General features: G+C 39.5%; 1 protein-coding gene across 6 annotated transcripts in view; it reads left to right on the forward strand.

Annotated features, from left to right (window-relative positions):
* Positions 1 to 15,000, forward strand: part of LOC123520553 (transcriptional regulator ERG homolog) — a 195,519-nt gene that overhangs the window by 122,994 nt on the left and 57,525 nt on the right. For all 6 annotated transcript variants that reach the window (XM_045282924.1, XM_045282925.1, XM_045282926.1 and 3 more), the window contains one exon: positions 9,285 to 9,341. In XM_045282924.1, the coding sequence (XP_045138859.1) occupies positions 9,285 to 9,341 (57 nt within the window). The remainder of the gene's footprint in view (positions 1 to 9,284; positions 9,342 to 15,000) is intronic.

A 15,000-nucleotide genomic window follows, 5' to 3' on the forward strand; every position in this document is an offset into this window, starting at 1 on the left:
GATGATGATGATGATGATAATGAAGATGATTGTGTATAGACGGAGGTTTCTTTTGGAAGTTATGGTGGTGACGTTGGTTGTGGTAGTGGTGGTAATGGTGGTGGTAGTGATGGTGGTGATGATCGTAATACTTGGAATGGAGAAAGAAGTTAGCTATTTATGTATTATTCAAGAAATATTCATGTTTATCATTTTGAAATATTTTTACTTTGCATGCAATTCATCATTTTACAATTACGACTTACTAAAGCTACCACCACCACCACCACCACCACCACCACCACCACCACCACAACCACCACCACAACCACAACCACAACCGTCGCCACTAATACAATATCAAGACCATAACAACAACAACAACAACAACAACAACAACAACAACAACAACAACAACAACAACTACTGCTACTACTACTACTACTACTACTAGTACTACTACTGCTACTACTACTACTACTACTACTACTACTACTACCTACTACCATTGCTACTACCATTACCACCACCATCCTACCACCATTACTGCTGCTGCACTGCCTGCTGCTACTGCTGCTGCTACTGCTGCTACTGTTACTACTACTGCTGCTACTGCTACTACTACTACTACTACTACTACTACTACTACTACTACTACTACTACTACTACTACTACTACTACTGTTCACTACTCTCTCTCTCTCTCTCTCTCTCTCTCTCTCTCTCTCTCTCTCTCTCTCTCTCTCTCTCTCTCTCTCTCTCTCTCTCTCTCTCTCTCTCTCTCTCTCTCTCTCTCTCTCTCTCTCTCTCTCTCTCTCTCTCCTTCCCTCCTTTCTCTCCTCCCTCCCTCCCTCTCTCCCTCCCTCCCTCTCTCTCCCTCTAATATATATCTTCCACATTTTCTTCGCTCCCGTATTTTTTGTGTCCAATCTACCATCCATCCTCTCTCTCTCTCCCTCTGTCTCTCTCTCCCTCTCTGGCTCCCCCTCGACTCCCTCCTTCCCTGTGAAATTCATCTGATGTGCTTTATTAGTATCTATTCAACGCGTCCCTTTGTCTCTCCTACCGCCACTGAAGGACCGCTCCGGGTTGTGTCAGGGCGACGGTCGGGGGAAGCTAACACGACGATAGAGGGAAGCTTAAAGGACTGTATAGGGAAGATTTGGGGACTGTATGATGCTGGTTTGAGATTCTTCTGGGGTGTTTTTAATGTGGCGTGGTTTTATTTGTGTGTTAGCGTGTTTTGGGCATGTTTAGCTTGGTTTTAAAGGTGATTACGTATTGAAGATGAATTTTCTTTTCAAGGGAGTTTTATTTAGATGGTTTTGGTGTGTTTTATTGTGTTTTGTTATTTTTTTAAGGGTGTTTGATAAGGGAGTGTGTGAGGGTTTATAATGGTGTTTTGTTTGAGGTAAAGGATTGTTATTACTGTCATCAACTACCACCACCTTCACCACCACCACCACCAATACTACTGCTACTACTACTACTACTACTACTACTACTACTGCTACAACAACAACAACAACAACAACTATTACTACTACTACTACTACTACTACTACTACTACTACTACTACTACTACTACTACTACTACTACTACTACTACTACTACTACTACTATTACTACAACCACCACCACCACCACCGTACATTTTACAATAATCTGCTCTGAATGAGAATAATGAAGGGTAATGACAAGTGTTCTCTTACCCTGCCTATATAAACGTTGGTGGACGTGTGCAGCGAAAGTAAAGGAAAGTCACAATGCAAAAGTAGGGACGGGCGGTGGTTGCTCTAAAGTGGGGGTTAGTTTCCAAAATGTTTATACCTTTTTTTTGTGTGTCAGCCAACAATTCATAACTATTGTTGTGATTGTTGTTACATTTTTTATTCTTTTTTTTTTTGCATGTCTGTGTGTGTGTGTGTGTGTGTGTGTGTGTGTGTGTGTGTGTGTGTGTGTGTGTGTGTGTGTGTGTGTGTGTGTGTGTGTGTGTGTGTGTGTGTGTGTCACATGTAAGTGAACAGAACAGTGGTGGAGGTGTATGTACAGTATTCGTGTGTGTGTGTGTGTGTGTGTGTGTGTGTGTGTGTGTGTGTGTGTGTGTGTGTGTGTTTGTTCTCCCACCTCCACCACCACCATCCCCTTTACTACTACTACTACTACTACTACTACTACTACTGCTACTTACTACCACCACCACCACCACCACCACCACCGTAACAACAGTAATCATTTGAGAGTTAAAAAACAAGCTAATAAATGTTTATTGAAAGTCACCCTTTTCCTCCTCCTCCTCCTCCTCCTCCTCCTCCTCCTCCTCCTCCTCCTCCTCCTCCTCCTCCTCTCTCTTTGATTCGGTATTGTGGTGGTGATGTCACGTTTCGTCACGGCTTATCAGATGTCGAGGGAGAGAGGGAGACGGAGAGAGAGGGAGAGGGAGAGGGAGAGGGAGAAGAGAAAGAGTGAGACAAGCTGGTTTAGATTGTTGTTTTAATTTTCAATATATGTGATTGTTATTTTTAAGATTTTGTTATTTTTCTTATTATCATTACCATTTTTATTATTTTTTTCTATTTCTGTTTCTCTCTTCTCAGTAAATATAGAAATAAATCAATAAGACAATAAGAATTCTTTTTCATATTCTTAAGTCCTCTCCTCCTCCTTCTCCTCCTTCTCCTTCTCCTCCTGCTGCTCTTCTGCTCATCCTTCTCCTACTCCTTTTCCTGCTCCTCCTTTCTCATCTTCTTCTTCCTTCTTTTCTATATTCTCCATCCTCTCGTCCTCCTTCTCCTCCTCCTCTTCCTCCTCCTCCTCCTCCTCCTCCTCCTCCTCCTCCTCCTCCTCCTCCTCCTCCTCCTCCTGCTCTTCTGCTCTTCCTTCTACTCCTTCTCCTCCTGCTCCTGCTGCTTTTCTGCTCTTTTTTCTCCTACTCCTTTTCCTGCTCCTCTGTCTCCTCTTCTTCCTCCTCCTTTTCTTTATTCTCCATTTCTTTATTTATTTATCTATTGAGTCCTTTTTAATATTACCGCTGCTCTTCACGCCACTCAATGCTCCTTTCCTACTCTTTCCTACACATCAACACGGACTATTTACTCTGAAAGTCAAGTTGTGGCGCCAAAAGACTGATTAAAGGGCGTGTGAATGAGACCTTTTCCTTCTTGTTTACGTGGAAAAACCTTAAGCCTTTCATTACAAGACGTTTTTATTTACTTAGTCACCAACGCTTGAAACCTTTTTTTTTTCGCTAATGTGTCTTGAGTAATTCTGGAGCATAGACAAGATAGAATTGAGTTGTCTTTTTTCATATAGTTCTTCAAGTTTTCAGTGGTAGACAAGTAATCGAGTATATTTATAGTTTCTCGTCTTTATATTAGTCTGTTAAACCAGTGACTCTTACTAATATATTCTGATCTCTCTCCCTGACCATAGATAAGGGGGAATTGATAGTGTTTTTACGTAATTCTTAAGTTTTCAATGCTAGACAAGTAATCGTGTATAGGTTTGTAGTTTCTCGTCTTTATATTGCAGTCTCTTAAACCAGTCACTCTTACTAATACATTCTGATCTCTCTCCTTCACCATAGATGAGAGGGAATTGGTTTTTTTTACATTTTTTTTTTTTTTATGTTTTCAATGCTAGATAAGTAATCGAGTACAGATTTCTAGTTCTTCGTCTTTATGTTACATTCTTTTCAGTTACTTTTGCTGCTAAGAAAAATAGAAAGCAACCTATTTTTTATTTTTTTTTTATTTTTCCTGTGTTTTTGAGTTCGATGTTAGACAAATACAAATTTAATACACATATTCTTTAATTTTCAACAGCTTTCTAAGTGACTTCGACTATTATCATTATCTGACTACCATTTAAATTGCTCTGGAACCAAGAAAAAAATCAATCTGTCTTTTCTTATCTTTTTCCTTTTAGTGTGACCTTACAAACAATTTCATTCAGTAATTCTCTTCAATATACCTACTCGTACGTCATATACATGCACTAAACAACCTCACTGGTATTTAGAGAGAGAGAGAGAGAGAGAGACAGACAGATAGACAGACAGACAGAAAGAGGTTAATGTGACCAAGAGCTCCTCTCTGATAGGACAGAAAAAAGAACACATTGATGAGCATTTCAAAGTACGAACTTAGAATGCAGACAAAGGGAAGAATGAAAGGCTGGAGAGACGAGGCGAGGGAATGACGCGAGGTGCTTCCTTTCCTCCTGTTTACTGTGACGCTTCAGTTGTCACGTCTTTTTTTTTTCCTATATATCTTTTTGTGGGAAGGGAGAAGGGAGAAGAGGAGGAGGAGGAGGAGGGGTGATGTGGGGGAGAGCCTGAAGCTATTCCTCGTCTCTCATTCCCACTCTATTCACTGTCATTTTATCTCCCTCCCTCTCCCTCCCTCTCCTTCTCTCTCCGTCTCCCTCTCTCCCTCTCTCCCTCTCCCTCCAGCTTGGATGTCGGTGAAGCGAGATGAATGAATTTCTTTCGCCTTGTTGGACAGAGTTTTTAATGCTCACCCAAGTCGACTCTCTCTCTCTCTCTCTCTCTCTCTCTCTCTCTCTCTCTCTCTCTCTCTCTCTCTCTGAATTTTGCTCTACTTCTACTCTTTTTTTATTATTCTTGTTCTATCATTAACTTTCTTCTACACAAACACACACACACACACACTCTCTCTCTCTCTCTCTCTCTCTCTCTCTCTCTCTTATTATTCTTGTTCTATCATTAACTCTTCTTCTACACAAACACACACACACACACACTCTCTCTCTCTCTCTCTCTCTCTCTCTCTCTCTCTCTCTCTCTCTCTCTCTCTCTCTCTCTCTCTCTCTCTCTCTCTCTCTCTCTGTTTGTGCTATTCTTCATGCCATCATTAGCTTCATGGCTAATTGGTTAGAGTCTTGCTGGAAATGAAGCGTTATAGGTTCGACCCCCACTCGCTACGCATTTATTCTCTCACATATTTTTTTTCCACCCTTATGCATTGATGGGCTCTTGTCATCGAGGGGAGAAAGAGGAGGAGGAGGAGGAGGAGGAGGAGGATGAAGAGGGTGGCTGTCGGCTGCAGCACTAGTCTTCTTTTTTTGTGTTAGAGGGGCTCTGGCCAAAGGCGACAAAAAAACTGAAAAAAAGGTCCTTCTGAAGGTGTCAGTCCCTAAGAAGAGTCCAAAGAAATGTCAGAAATTTTGAGAAGTGTCTTGAAACGTCCCTCTTGAAGGAGTTCAGGTCATTTATAGAAGGGAGAGGTATGGAAAATTGAGGTTTTATCTTAACTCCTACATTATGGAAGGGGATTTATTATAGACGAAGATAAAAGTACAAAGTCTTATGCAGTGAAGTCACGGGAGTATGAAAAATACGCAGTTAGTAAGCATAGAGGAAATTGGCGTGAAAGTAACAAGGTATGCAACAATGCGGCGAAGGAAGGAAGGAAGAAAGGAAGGGAGGCTGGAGAAAAGACAGTTAGAGGAGAATAATTGATGAGAGAGAGAGAGAGAGAGAGAGAGAGAGAGAGAGAGAGAGAGAGAGAGAGAGAGAGACCACGAGGCTGGAGACAAGACAGTTAGAGGAGAAGAATTGATGAAAGGAAGGAGAGAGAAAGAAACAGAGAGAGAGAGACGGATGCTGAAGACAGTCACAGAAAGGTAGTTGTTCATACTTTTGTGACCACATTCTTAAGAGCGTCTCCATCTCACCTCCACTACTGTTAGCATGTTATGTGTGTTTGCAAATTGAGTGATAAATGAATGGAACAAACTCAACCATCAGGTTGTTAGTGTCGAGTCATCAAGAAGGTTTAAAAGATGGTACAATTTAGGGATAGTTTAAACACAGATCAGTAATTAGGATAGGACAAGAGATAAAGTTTAAGAGCTTGACGAAAAGGGAAGAAGAAAACTCATAATTGAAAAGAATGAACTCAGTAATCAGGTTTTTTTAGTGCTGAATCATTAAGAAGTTTTAATAGAAGATTAGAAAACTTAATAGATGAGAATGATAAGTTAGGCATGCTTCATACAGATCTCGTGTATTAATGAAATATACTTTGTTTTCTTATATCTCCAGGACCATCTTCATTAGTGTGTAAATAGTGAAACAATCCTTCTCTACCATAAGTGGGAAAAATATTCTTAAAGACATCAATAAACAAACCTGGGCCCTTTAAATAAACTCCTAAGCGTCTCAAAATACCGGTCTTAATTACAGCTTTGAAACACTTTGGTACAACTTTAACCCCTTCAATAATGGGACACGTTTTTACCTTGAAATTTGTGTAATATTAAACCATTTTATTGACATTAGGAAGGGTTTATGGAGGTCAGAAGATTAACGGCCAGAGTCTTCACTATTCAGATTCTACACATGAGTTTCTAGAGCTGCATAAAATCATCAAACAATAACCAGAATGAATATTGAAACGCGTCATGGTACTGAAGGGGTTAAGATTTTTCTAACTCGTCCAAAATGATGCCAAGAAAACTTAATATTCCTAACGGGAGAAGATTTCACCCTATAAATCAACGCTTCTAATTAAAAGAAATGAAAAGGAAATGTAATATTGCTGAAGAGAGAAGATTCCCTCCTATAAATTCATCTTTCTAGCTAAAAAAAAGATGCAAGGAACACTTAATACCTAAAAAGGGAGAAGAGTGAAGGAATTTAACGCATGTTTTAGAGAGGCGTCGATGAAAGAGAGTCTTGATGGAAGTGTTTATGTGGTGGAAATAAAATGACACGGGCGATGATGACAAAATTCTTAGGGTTAGTTATTAGAATGGGACTAGAAGAGAGAGAGAGAGAGAGAGAGAGAGAGAGAGAGAGAGAGAGAGAGAGAGAGAGAGAGAGAGAGAGAGAGAGAGAGAGAGAGTGAGAGAGAGAGAGTGTGTGTGTGTGTGTGTGTGTGTGTGTGTGTGTGTGTGTGTGTGTGGGTGTCGGTGTGGGTGTTGTATCTGAATAGAAGTATGAAGTTGGCAAAAGAAAAAATGAAGAGACGAAGAGTGGAATACGTGTGTGTGTGTGTGTGTGTGTGTGTGTGTGTGTGTGTGTGTGTGGCGCGTGTGGGTGGACAGTGACGTTATCAGGAGAGTGCGTGAGGTCAGAGATGTTTCGGAAGATTCAGAGGGAGGAAAGAGTAGGAAGGAAAGGAAAGGAAGGAGAGGAGGGAAGGGAAGGGAAGGGAAGGGAAGGGAAGGGAAGGAGAGCGGGGAAGGAAAGGAGAGAAGGAATGCCATTACCTTTATTTACTTGCTTTCCTCTTACCAAGCTTTCTATTTTTTGGCGCAAAGTTAGATGAGGAGAAGCGGAAAGAGAGAGAGAAAAAGGTGAGAGATATAGAACGAAGAAAGTTAGAGACATAAAAGGAAAAAAAAATGTGAAGGATATATTAAAGGTAAAAAACAAAAAAAAAGCAAGAATTTAATAAAGGAAAAATAATAAAAGTATGAATAAAGAGCAGGATAAGAAAAAGAAAATATTGAAACTTTGCAGAGATTAGTTGTAAAAATAAAAGAAAAATATTGGATAAATTTTAAATGAGGAGAGAGATATATAGATATATAGAGAGAGAGAGAGAGAGAGAGAGAGAGAGAGAGAGAGAGAGAGAGAGAGAGAGAGAGAGAGAGAGAGAGAGAGAGAGAGAGAGAGAGAGAGTGAATAAGTTCAGAGAATGATAACTGCATTGTGTGTGTGTGTGTGTGTGTGTGTGTGTGTGTGTGTGTCCAGAGAGCAGCTGTGTGTTTCGCTGGCTTAAATCATCATTAATTTGAGTGAAGGGCGAAAACGTTGTCAAATCAAACCACACCACACCAAACTGCTCGCCTCCCAGTCCTCTCTCCCTCTTGTGTTCCTTCGCCTTACCTTACCCTTTGCCTCTTAACTAGTGTCTCTTATGGACAATATAAATGCCCTCTTACTTGAAACTGTCAGAATTATCACGCCAAGTCAAGCCAAAACAAGCCAAACCAATCTAAACCAGTCTTTAATCTTACCTATCTTTGTCTCACCTTACCCTGTCATTCTCAAGCCTGTGTTTCTTCTATGGGCTCTCGTATGGTCTCTTTCTCTTGTCCTTGCCTTTTTTATACTCTGTTCTTGTATTCCTAGCCTGTTTCTTGCTTTAGTTTCGCCTCTACGTATCTATTTATCCATTGTTTGTGTGTACTTCAATGGACAACAGAAAGCTTTTAATCTTCCCTTCAATAATGAGGTACATTTTTTTTACCTTGTTTTTTGTGCATGAGTAGATGATTTTATTTCCATTATGAAGAGTCTATGGGGGTCGAAAGAATTATAGCTAGTCTTTACTATTCTAATCCCAACAAATATTTCTGAAGCTGTACAAAATCGCCAAATAGTAACCAGAATGAATAAAAAAAAACGCGTCCTGGTACTGAAAATATCAAATAGGACAGAGCGTATTTATAGAAGATGAAGAAATTGAATAGGATGTCATGTATTTATAAGTCAGGGATGATAGGTGTAAATAGGTGGGCATGTTTGATAGAGGGAGTGCCACATGTCGGTCTAAAGGCATCTTGCAGTCTGCCTTGTTATTTATATACTCTTGTGTTATTTTTTTCTGAAATTGTACAGGGTTTATTTTAACGTGTGTGTGTGTGTGTGTGTGTGTGTGTGTGTGTGTGTGTGTGTGTGTGTGTGTGTGTGTGTGTGTGTGTGTGTGTGTGTGTGTGTGTGTGTGTGAGTGTCTGTGTGCGTGCGTGCATGTGCGTGTGTGAGAGCGTGTGTGCAGCGACGCTATTCTCCTGGAACGAGTCTCTTCCCCTTCCCTGCGAGACCCTTGTTTTGTGCACCTCTTGGGCCCAAACTGTTTCCAGCGTTTAGCCGCGGGTCTGGAGGAGGAGGAGGAGGAGGAGGAGGAGGAAGAGGAGGAGGAGGAGGAGGAGGAGGAGGAGGAGGAGGAGGAGACGGAGGAGCAGGAGGAGCATAACTTTCCCCTCACTGACACTAAACGGGGGATGCAGTTTGCTTCAAGAGACCGAAAAAAACAAGTAGACTGAAGTGCCTCTGTATATATGTGTGTGTGTGTGTGTGTGTGTGTGTGTGTGTGTGTGTGTGTGTGTGTGTGTGTGTGTGTGTGTGTGTGTGTCTATGTTTGTCTGTCTTGTCTTTTATCTGTCTATATATGTAACACACTATCTCATCCACAGACCACAGCTATAAGTCTTTCTGCCTGTCTCTCTGTCTGTCTGTTTGTCTGTATCTACGTGTCTATCTATGTATATTTATCTATGTTTGCCTGAATGTACCTCTAACACCACACTTTCTCTTTCTCTCCCCCTCAGACCCTAGCTACAAGTCTGCCTGGGGGTCTCCTGCCTCCCCGGCCTCCCAGACACAAGGTAAGCAAGTCACCCCTTTAGAATTTAACCTTCTACTATTAACACGTTTTATTCAGTCATTGCTCACTGGTAACCCCGCATCCCTACCAACGAGTCTTGCTTTAGTGGAGGAAGATAAAGAAAAGGAGAATGGGTAATGGATAGTGAGGCATTATGAAAGAGAATAATGTGAAGTGGGAAAAAAATGTCGAAGGGTTAGGAATGATGAAGGAATGAATGAAGAATTGAAGGGGGATGATGTAACATGGAGTGAGTAAATTGGAAGATATAGGAGTAGTGGCCGAAAATTCTAAGATGCTGAGAATAAATTGGCCATGTTGACAAACACTTCAGCACCGCTCCTTCACTCTTTCAAAAGGCTTCCGTTCAAGTGACGCAAATTTTGGAAGTGTTTTTTTTTTTTCGTTCTAGTGACAAATGAACAAGTTTCTTTCATTACTCACGGGAGTAATGAAGCACGACTGATCATTTCTGTAGCCTTGGAAATTAGTTGTGGTGAGAGAGTAGAGAGTTTCGGAATAAAAACAATTAAGCAATGAAAGATGAAGAACTATGAAGAGAAGTGAACTGCAATGGGAGGAAATAGAAAGGATAGGAATGATGGAGTAGAGATACGTAAAGGAGAACAAATAAACGAGAGTGAATGAAGAATTGAAGTGAGAGATGACGTAAAATCGAGTAAATTACAAGATATGGGAGTAGTGAGCGCGAAAAATCAAAGGGATAAGATATAAATGAGGGGAAGGACTGTAAGAAAGAGAAGACTATGAGAGGTTAGATTAGTAAAGATAAGAAAATAGGAAAGGAAATGGAAAGAAGAGGAGAAACGGAAGAAATGGAGAGAGGAAAAGGCCGGAAGAAAGAGTGAGAGAGAGAAAGAAAGAGAGACAGATAGACAGAAAGATGAAAGAACTGGAAAAGAGAGAGTGAAGGAGAATAGAGAGAAAACTGAAAGAATGAAGGATGATGAAGGAAAGAACAGGAAGAGAGAGAGAGAGAGAGAGAGAGAGAGAGAGAGAGAGAGAGAGAGAGAGAGAGAAAATGATAGTAAACGATAAAAAAAAGAAAAAGGAAAATTAAAAAAAGAAAAGGACTTGTTTATTTACTTTAAGTGTTAATAGTTTATTTGATTTTCTCTCTCTCTCTCTCTCTCTCTCTCTCTCTCTCTCTCTCTCTCTCTGGCAGTGAGAGGGGAATCCACAAAGGAGTCTCGTGGCCCTCAGGCGGTGACCAAAGGGAGAGGGAGAGGGAGAGTGGGAGAGGGGAAGAGAGAGAGAGGGAGAGAGAGAGATTTTCCTCCTTCTCCTTCTCCTCCTCCTCCTCCTCCTCCCTTTCTTGTTTGACTTCCTCCCTGATTTTTCCCTCTCATCCTCCTCCCTTGCGCCTCTTCCATTTCCTCCTCTTCTCTTTTTCTCTTCCTCCATCTTCCTTCATCTCTTTTTCATCCTGCTATTCTTCTCTTTTTCTCCTTTTCCTTTTTTTCTTTCCTCTTTTTTTAATTGTTTTTATTTTAGTTTCCCGCTTTTGTATTTGTTTCTCTTCCTTATTTTCTTATTTTTATGTTTATTAAGTTTTCTTGCCTTCATTTTCTCGTTTAGCTTACATTTTTCCCTTTTTTTCTGTCTTTCGCCTTTTTTTCTCTTTTATCTCTTCCTTTTTTACGTCTCGTCTTCTATTCTTCTCTCCTCTTCTCCCTTTTCTCATTTTTTTGTTCTCTTCCCTCTCTTCTTTTTCGGTTTTCCCTCTACTATATGTCTATTTTGTCCTTTCTTATTCTTCTCCTTTCGTCGTTTTTCTTCTCTTCATCTTAAATGGTTTTCCTCTTCTTTCATTCTCTTCTGCCTCTTCTTCTATCCTTTATTTTTCGCGTCTTTTCTATTTTTTTCTTCTCTTTCTTTTGATTTTCTTCTTTTCTTTCCTCTTCTTTTTCTCCTTGCCTGTTTTACTTTCTTTCTTATTCCTTTTTATGTATTTTCTAGTTCTCCTCGTCCTTACTTTGCCTCTATTTTCTTTTCTTTCAATTCCTCTTTCTATTCTTTTTTTTCTTTGTTCTGTTTGTTATTTCTTTTTTTTTCTTTCCCCTTCTTTCTTTTCTACTTTTTTTTTTACCTTTTCTCTCCACCTATCGTCTTATCATGTACACTTTTTTCTTTCTTTCTTTTTATATAGTTTTCCTCTTCTTCTTCTTTCTCTTTTACTTCGTCCACTTTTTTTGTCTCCTCTCCTTTCATTTCCTCTTTCTTCAATGCTATTAATTCCTTTTCCTTCTGTTCTTTTTCCTTCTATCAATTTCCTTCATCTCCTTCAGTCTTTATTTTTCTTTCTTCTTTCCCTCTTGTCTCCATAATCTCTCTCTCTCTCTCTCTCTCTCTCTCTCTCTCTCTCTCTCTCTCTCTCTCTCTCTCTCTCTCTCTCTCTCTCTCTCTCTCTCTCTCTCTCTCTCTCTCTCTCTCTCTCTCTCTCTCTCTCTCTCTCTCTCTCTCATTCCATCTCTCTCTCTCCTTTGATCTTTCCTATTCCTTCCTCTTCCTTTATCCTTTTACCTATCTCCTATTCTTATCCTATTCCTCATGGTTCTTCCTTTCTCCTTTTTTTCCTCATATTCCAACTCTATTTCTCTTTCTATTCTTCCTCTCGTCCTTCTTCCCATCATCATAATCCTTCTCTCACCACACTCCCTATTCCTCTTCATCCTCCTACTCTTATCCTATCCCTTGTCGTGTTCGTTCCCTCCCTATCCCGGCCCAGCTCCCCTTCAGCGCCTGCCTCGCCCCTGTCAGCTGGACGGAGGAAATGGGCCAGTGATGAGCTCGCGGCCACTTTTTCATATATTGTTGGTGTTTTCCATCGGATCCATCGACGCGGCGCCGCTCGCCCGAGAAATGTCATCCACGGATTTTTATTCTGAGAGTTAACCACATCACACGCTGGGGGAGGGGAGAGAGAGAGAGAGAGAGAGAGAGAGAGAGAGAGAGAGAGAGAGAGAGAGAGACTGTACGAACGAATAATTGAGGAAGAAGAAAAAGAGAAAGATGAAAAGGAAAATGAGGAGGAAGAGAAGAAGAAGAAAAATAAGGATGACAACTAGCAAACCAGAGAGAGAGAGAGAGAGAGAGAGAGAGAGAGAGAGAGAGAGAGGTTAAAGAGTAAGAGGGGAGGGGGAAGTATATATGTATAATAGAGAATGAGGGGAGAGGTGAGAGAGGGAAGCAGTGATGAGTGGTAGAGGGGAGGAGGGAAAGAAGGAAAACTGATAGAGATGGAGAGGGAATAAGGAAAAACAGGGAAGGGTTAGTGATAAAAAGGGCTGCAGTTGATGTGACGAGGGATGGATGTGTGAAGGGGACAGAGAGAGAGAGAGAGAGAGAGAGAGAGGAGAGGGAGGTTGATATACATAAAAATGGAGACAAGTGAGAAAATTTAAACTGTAAGAGAAGAATAGGAAATGTTTGTGATAAATACGTAAATAAATAGACAGATACATATATGAATAGAGGCGTTTCAGTAGTGGAAATAGTAAACAGAACCATTAGAATGAATAGAAAGGTAGTAAAAATAATAGTAGATAATTATACAATTAAAAAAATATATATAGATAGATAAATAGTTATGGGATCACAAAATAGATGAATATGTCAATAGAAAGATCATTTGATTAGAAAAGAATGACTGATGAATGCAATGTTGGTAATGAAATTTCTACATTGACTTTTTAATGTAAGAAAATAAATTGGCCAAGGACACCAATGGATGAAAAATAAGGCTCACTTAATTGCCAGACTGATAGGTAGATAGAGACACTTGACAAAAACATTGACTAATAGTGAAAACAAAAACTGACCGATGAATATAAAGCTAGACAAGTGAAATTTGAGTGATTTTTTTTTATCTACTGAGTAAATACAAAGTTAGAAAAGCGAATTTTGAGTGTGAGGTTTTGATCTAGAAAAGCGAAATTTGAGAGTTTTTGATGTACCGAATGAATATAAAGGTAGAAAAGTGAAATTTGAGTGTGTTTTTGATCTACTTAGTGAATATAAAGGTAGAAAAGCGAAATCTGTATGTGAGTTTTAAATCTACCTCAGTGGCCATTTAAAAAAAAAAAAGATGAATTACTCTTTAACGAAAACACATGATAAACGATATTTTTTTCTCAATTAATTCTAAAAACAAAGCAGTAAACTCAATTTCCTTTCACTTATCAACGTTTACTTATTACCAAGTGTTTTTAGTCTACTTCAAAATAAAATAGAATAGAATAGAACAAATAAATTACCCTTTAATAGCTGAAAAATGGACAAAAGAATGAAAAACAAATGAGAAATATGATTGACTTAAATTTCTCCCCAAATTAATAAAAAAAAAGCAAAAGGTCAATTTCCTTTCAAATTATCAACATTTATCCATTACGAAATATTGAAAGAAAATGCAAAACTAAATAGAATGAAATACAAAAAAAAATCAGACAAAATATTGCAAAGGAAACAACACCATTCTCGTTTTCTTTGAAGTGGGAAGAAATTGAATATAGAAAATGGGAAGTTGTATTGATAGAACATTTAAAAGGAAAACGAAACGAGATAGAGTGGTGGACAAAATAATAAAAAAAATAATAAATAAATAAAAGAAAAAATCCCCGTCTATCGTAGCACATAGGGAAATATAATAGAAGGATATCACAGAAAACGGGAAGTGCCATCAAAGTTCGTCAAAGAAAATGGATTATCGAATTTGGAAGGCAATCTAAACTAATACATTTTGAAAAGCATTGAATGGAAATGGTTAAATAAGAGAGAGAGAGAGAGAGAGAGAGAGAGAGAGAGAGAGAGAGAGAGAGAGAGAGAGATTAACACACAAACACACACACACACACACACACACACACACACACACACACACACACACACACACACACACACAAACACAGAGGCGTCTCCTAACTTCCTCCAATCATCTCTCTCTCTCTCTCTCTCTCTCTCTCTCTCTCTCTCTCTCTCATCCATTTCTTTTCCTTATCTCTTCCCTGCCACTTTTATCTTTCCTCTCAATCTCAATCTCTCGTTTTCAAATAAAGTTTCTTCATCTCTCTCTGCTTCCATTTTCTCGACCCTCTCTCTCTCTCTCTCTCTCTCTCTCTCTCTCTCTCTCTCTCTCTCTCTCTCTCTCTCTCTCTCTCTCTCTCTCTCTCTCTTGTTTCTTCGTTTTGCTTTGACTGTATATATCATAGTGAGAGTTATTGAGTGTTTCAAAGGGCTTAGTGTGACTCATGTGGTAGTTTAACAAGTGTTGTGGTTTATCAGTGAAAAATACGTCTAGAAATTGAAGTGTTTTGTCTATGGGTTGTGAAAATTGGTCCTGACGAGAGAAAAAGCAACATTGTGACACGTTTCGACTGCGTTCGTTTAAATCTTACATGATCTATTGAAATTAACTTGTATTTTCAAAGCGTAGGTTCATGATTGATGTGGTAGTGTAGTAAGGATTTTCTTCTTCCTCTCATCCCTAGTGTGTCCATCTCACTAATGCAAGAGTCAACCAGTACTCTCAGTCACTCACCACAATTCTGTCCATCTCCCTCAAACAAGAGTTAACCAGTACTATCAATCATTCAACACTATGTTTCCCATCTCCTTAATGCAAGAGTTAACCAGTACTCTTA

Source organism: Portunus trituberculatus, chromosome 47, assembly GCF_017591435.1.
Source record: "Portunus trituberculatus isolate SZX2019 chromosome 47, ASM1759143v1, whole genome shotgun sequence".
Lineage (NCBI taxonomy): Eukaryota > Metazoa > Arthropoda > Malacostraca > Decapoda > Portunidae > Portunus > Portunus trituberculatus.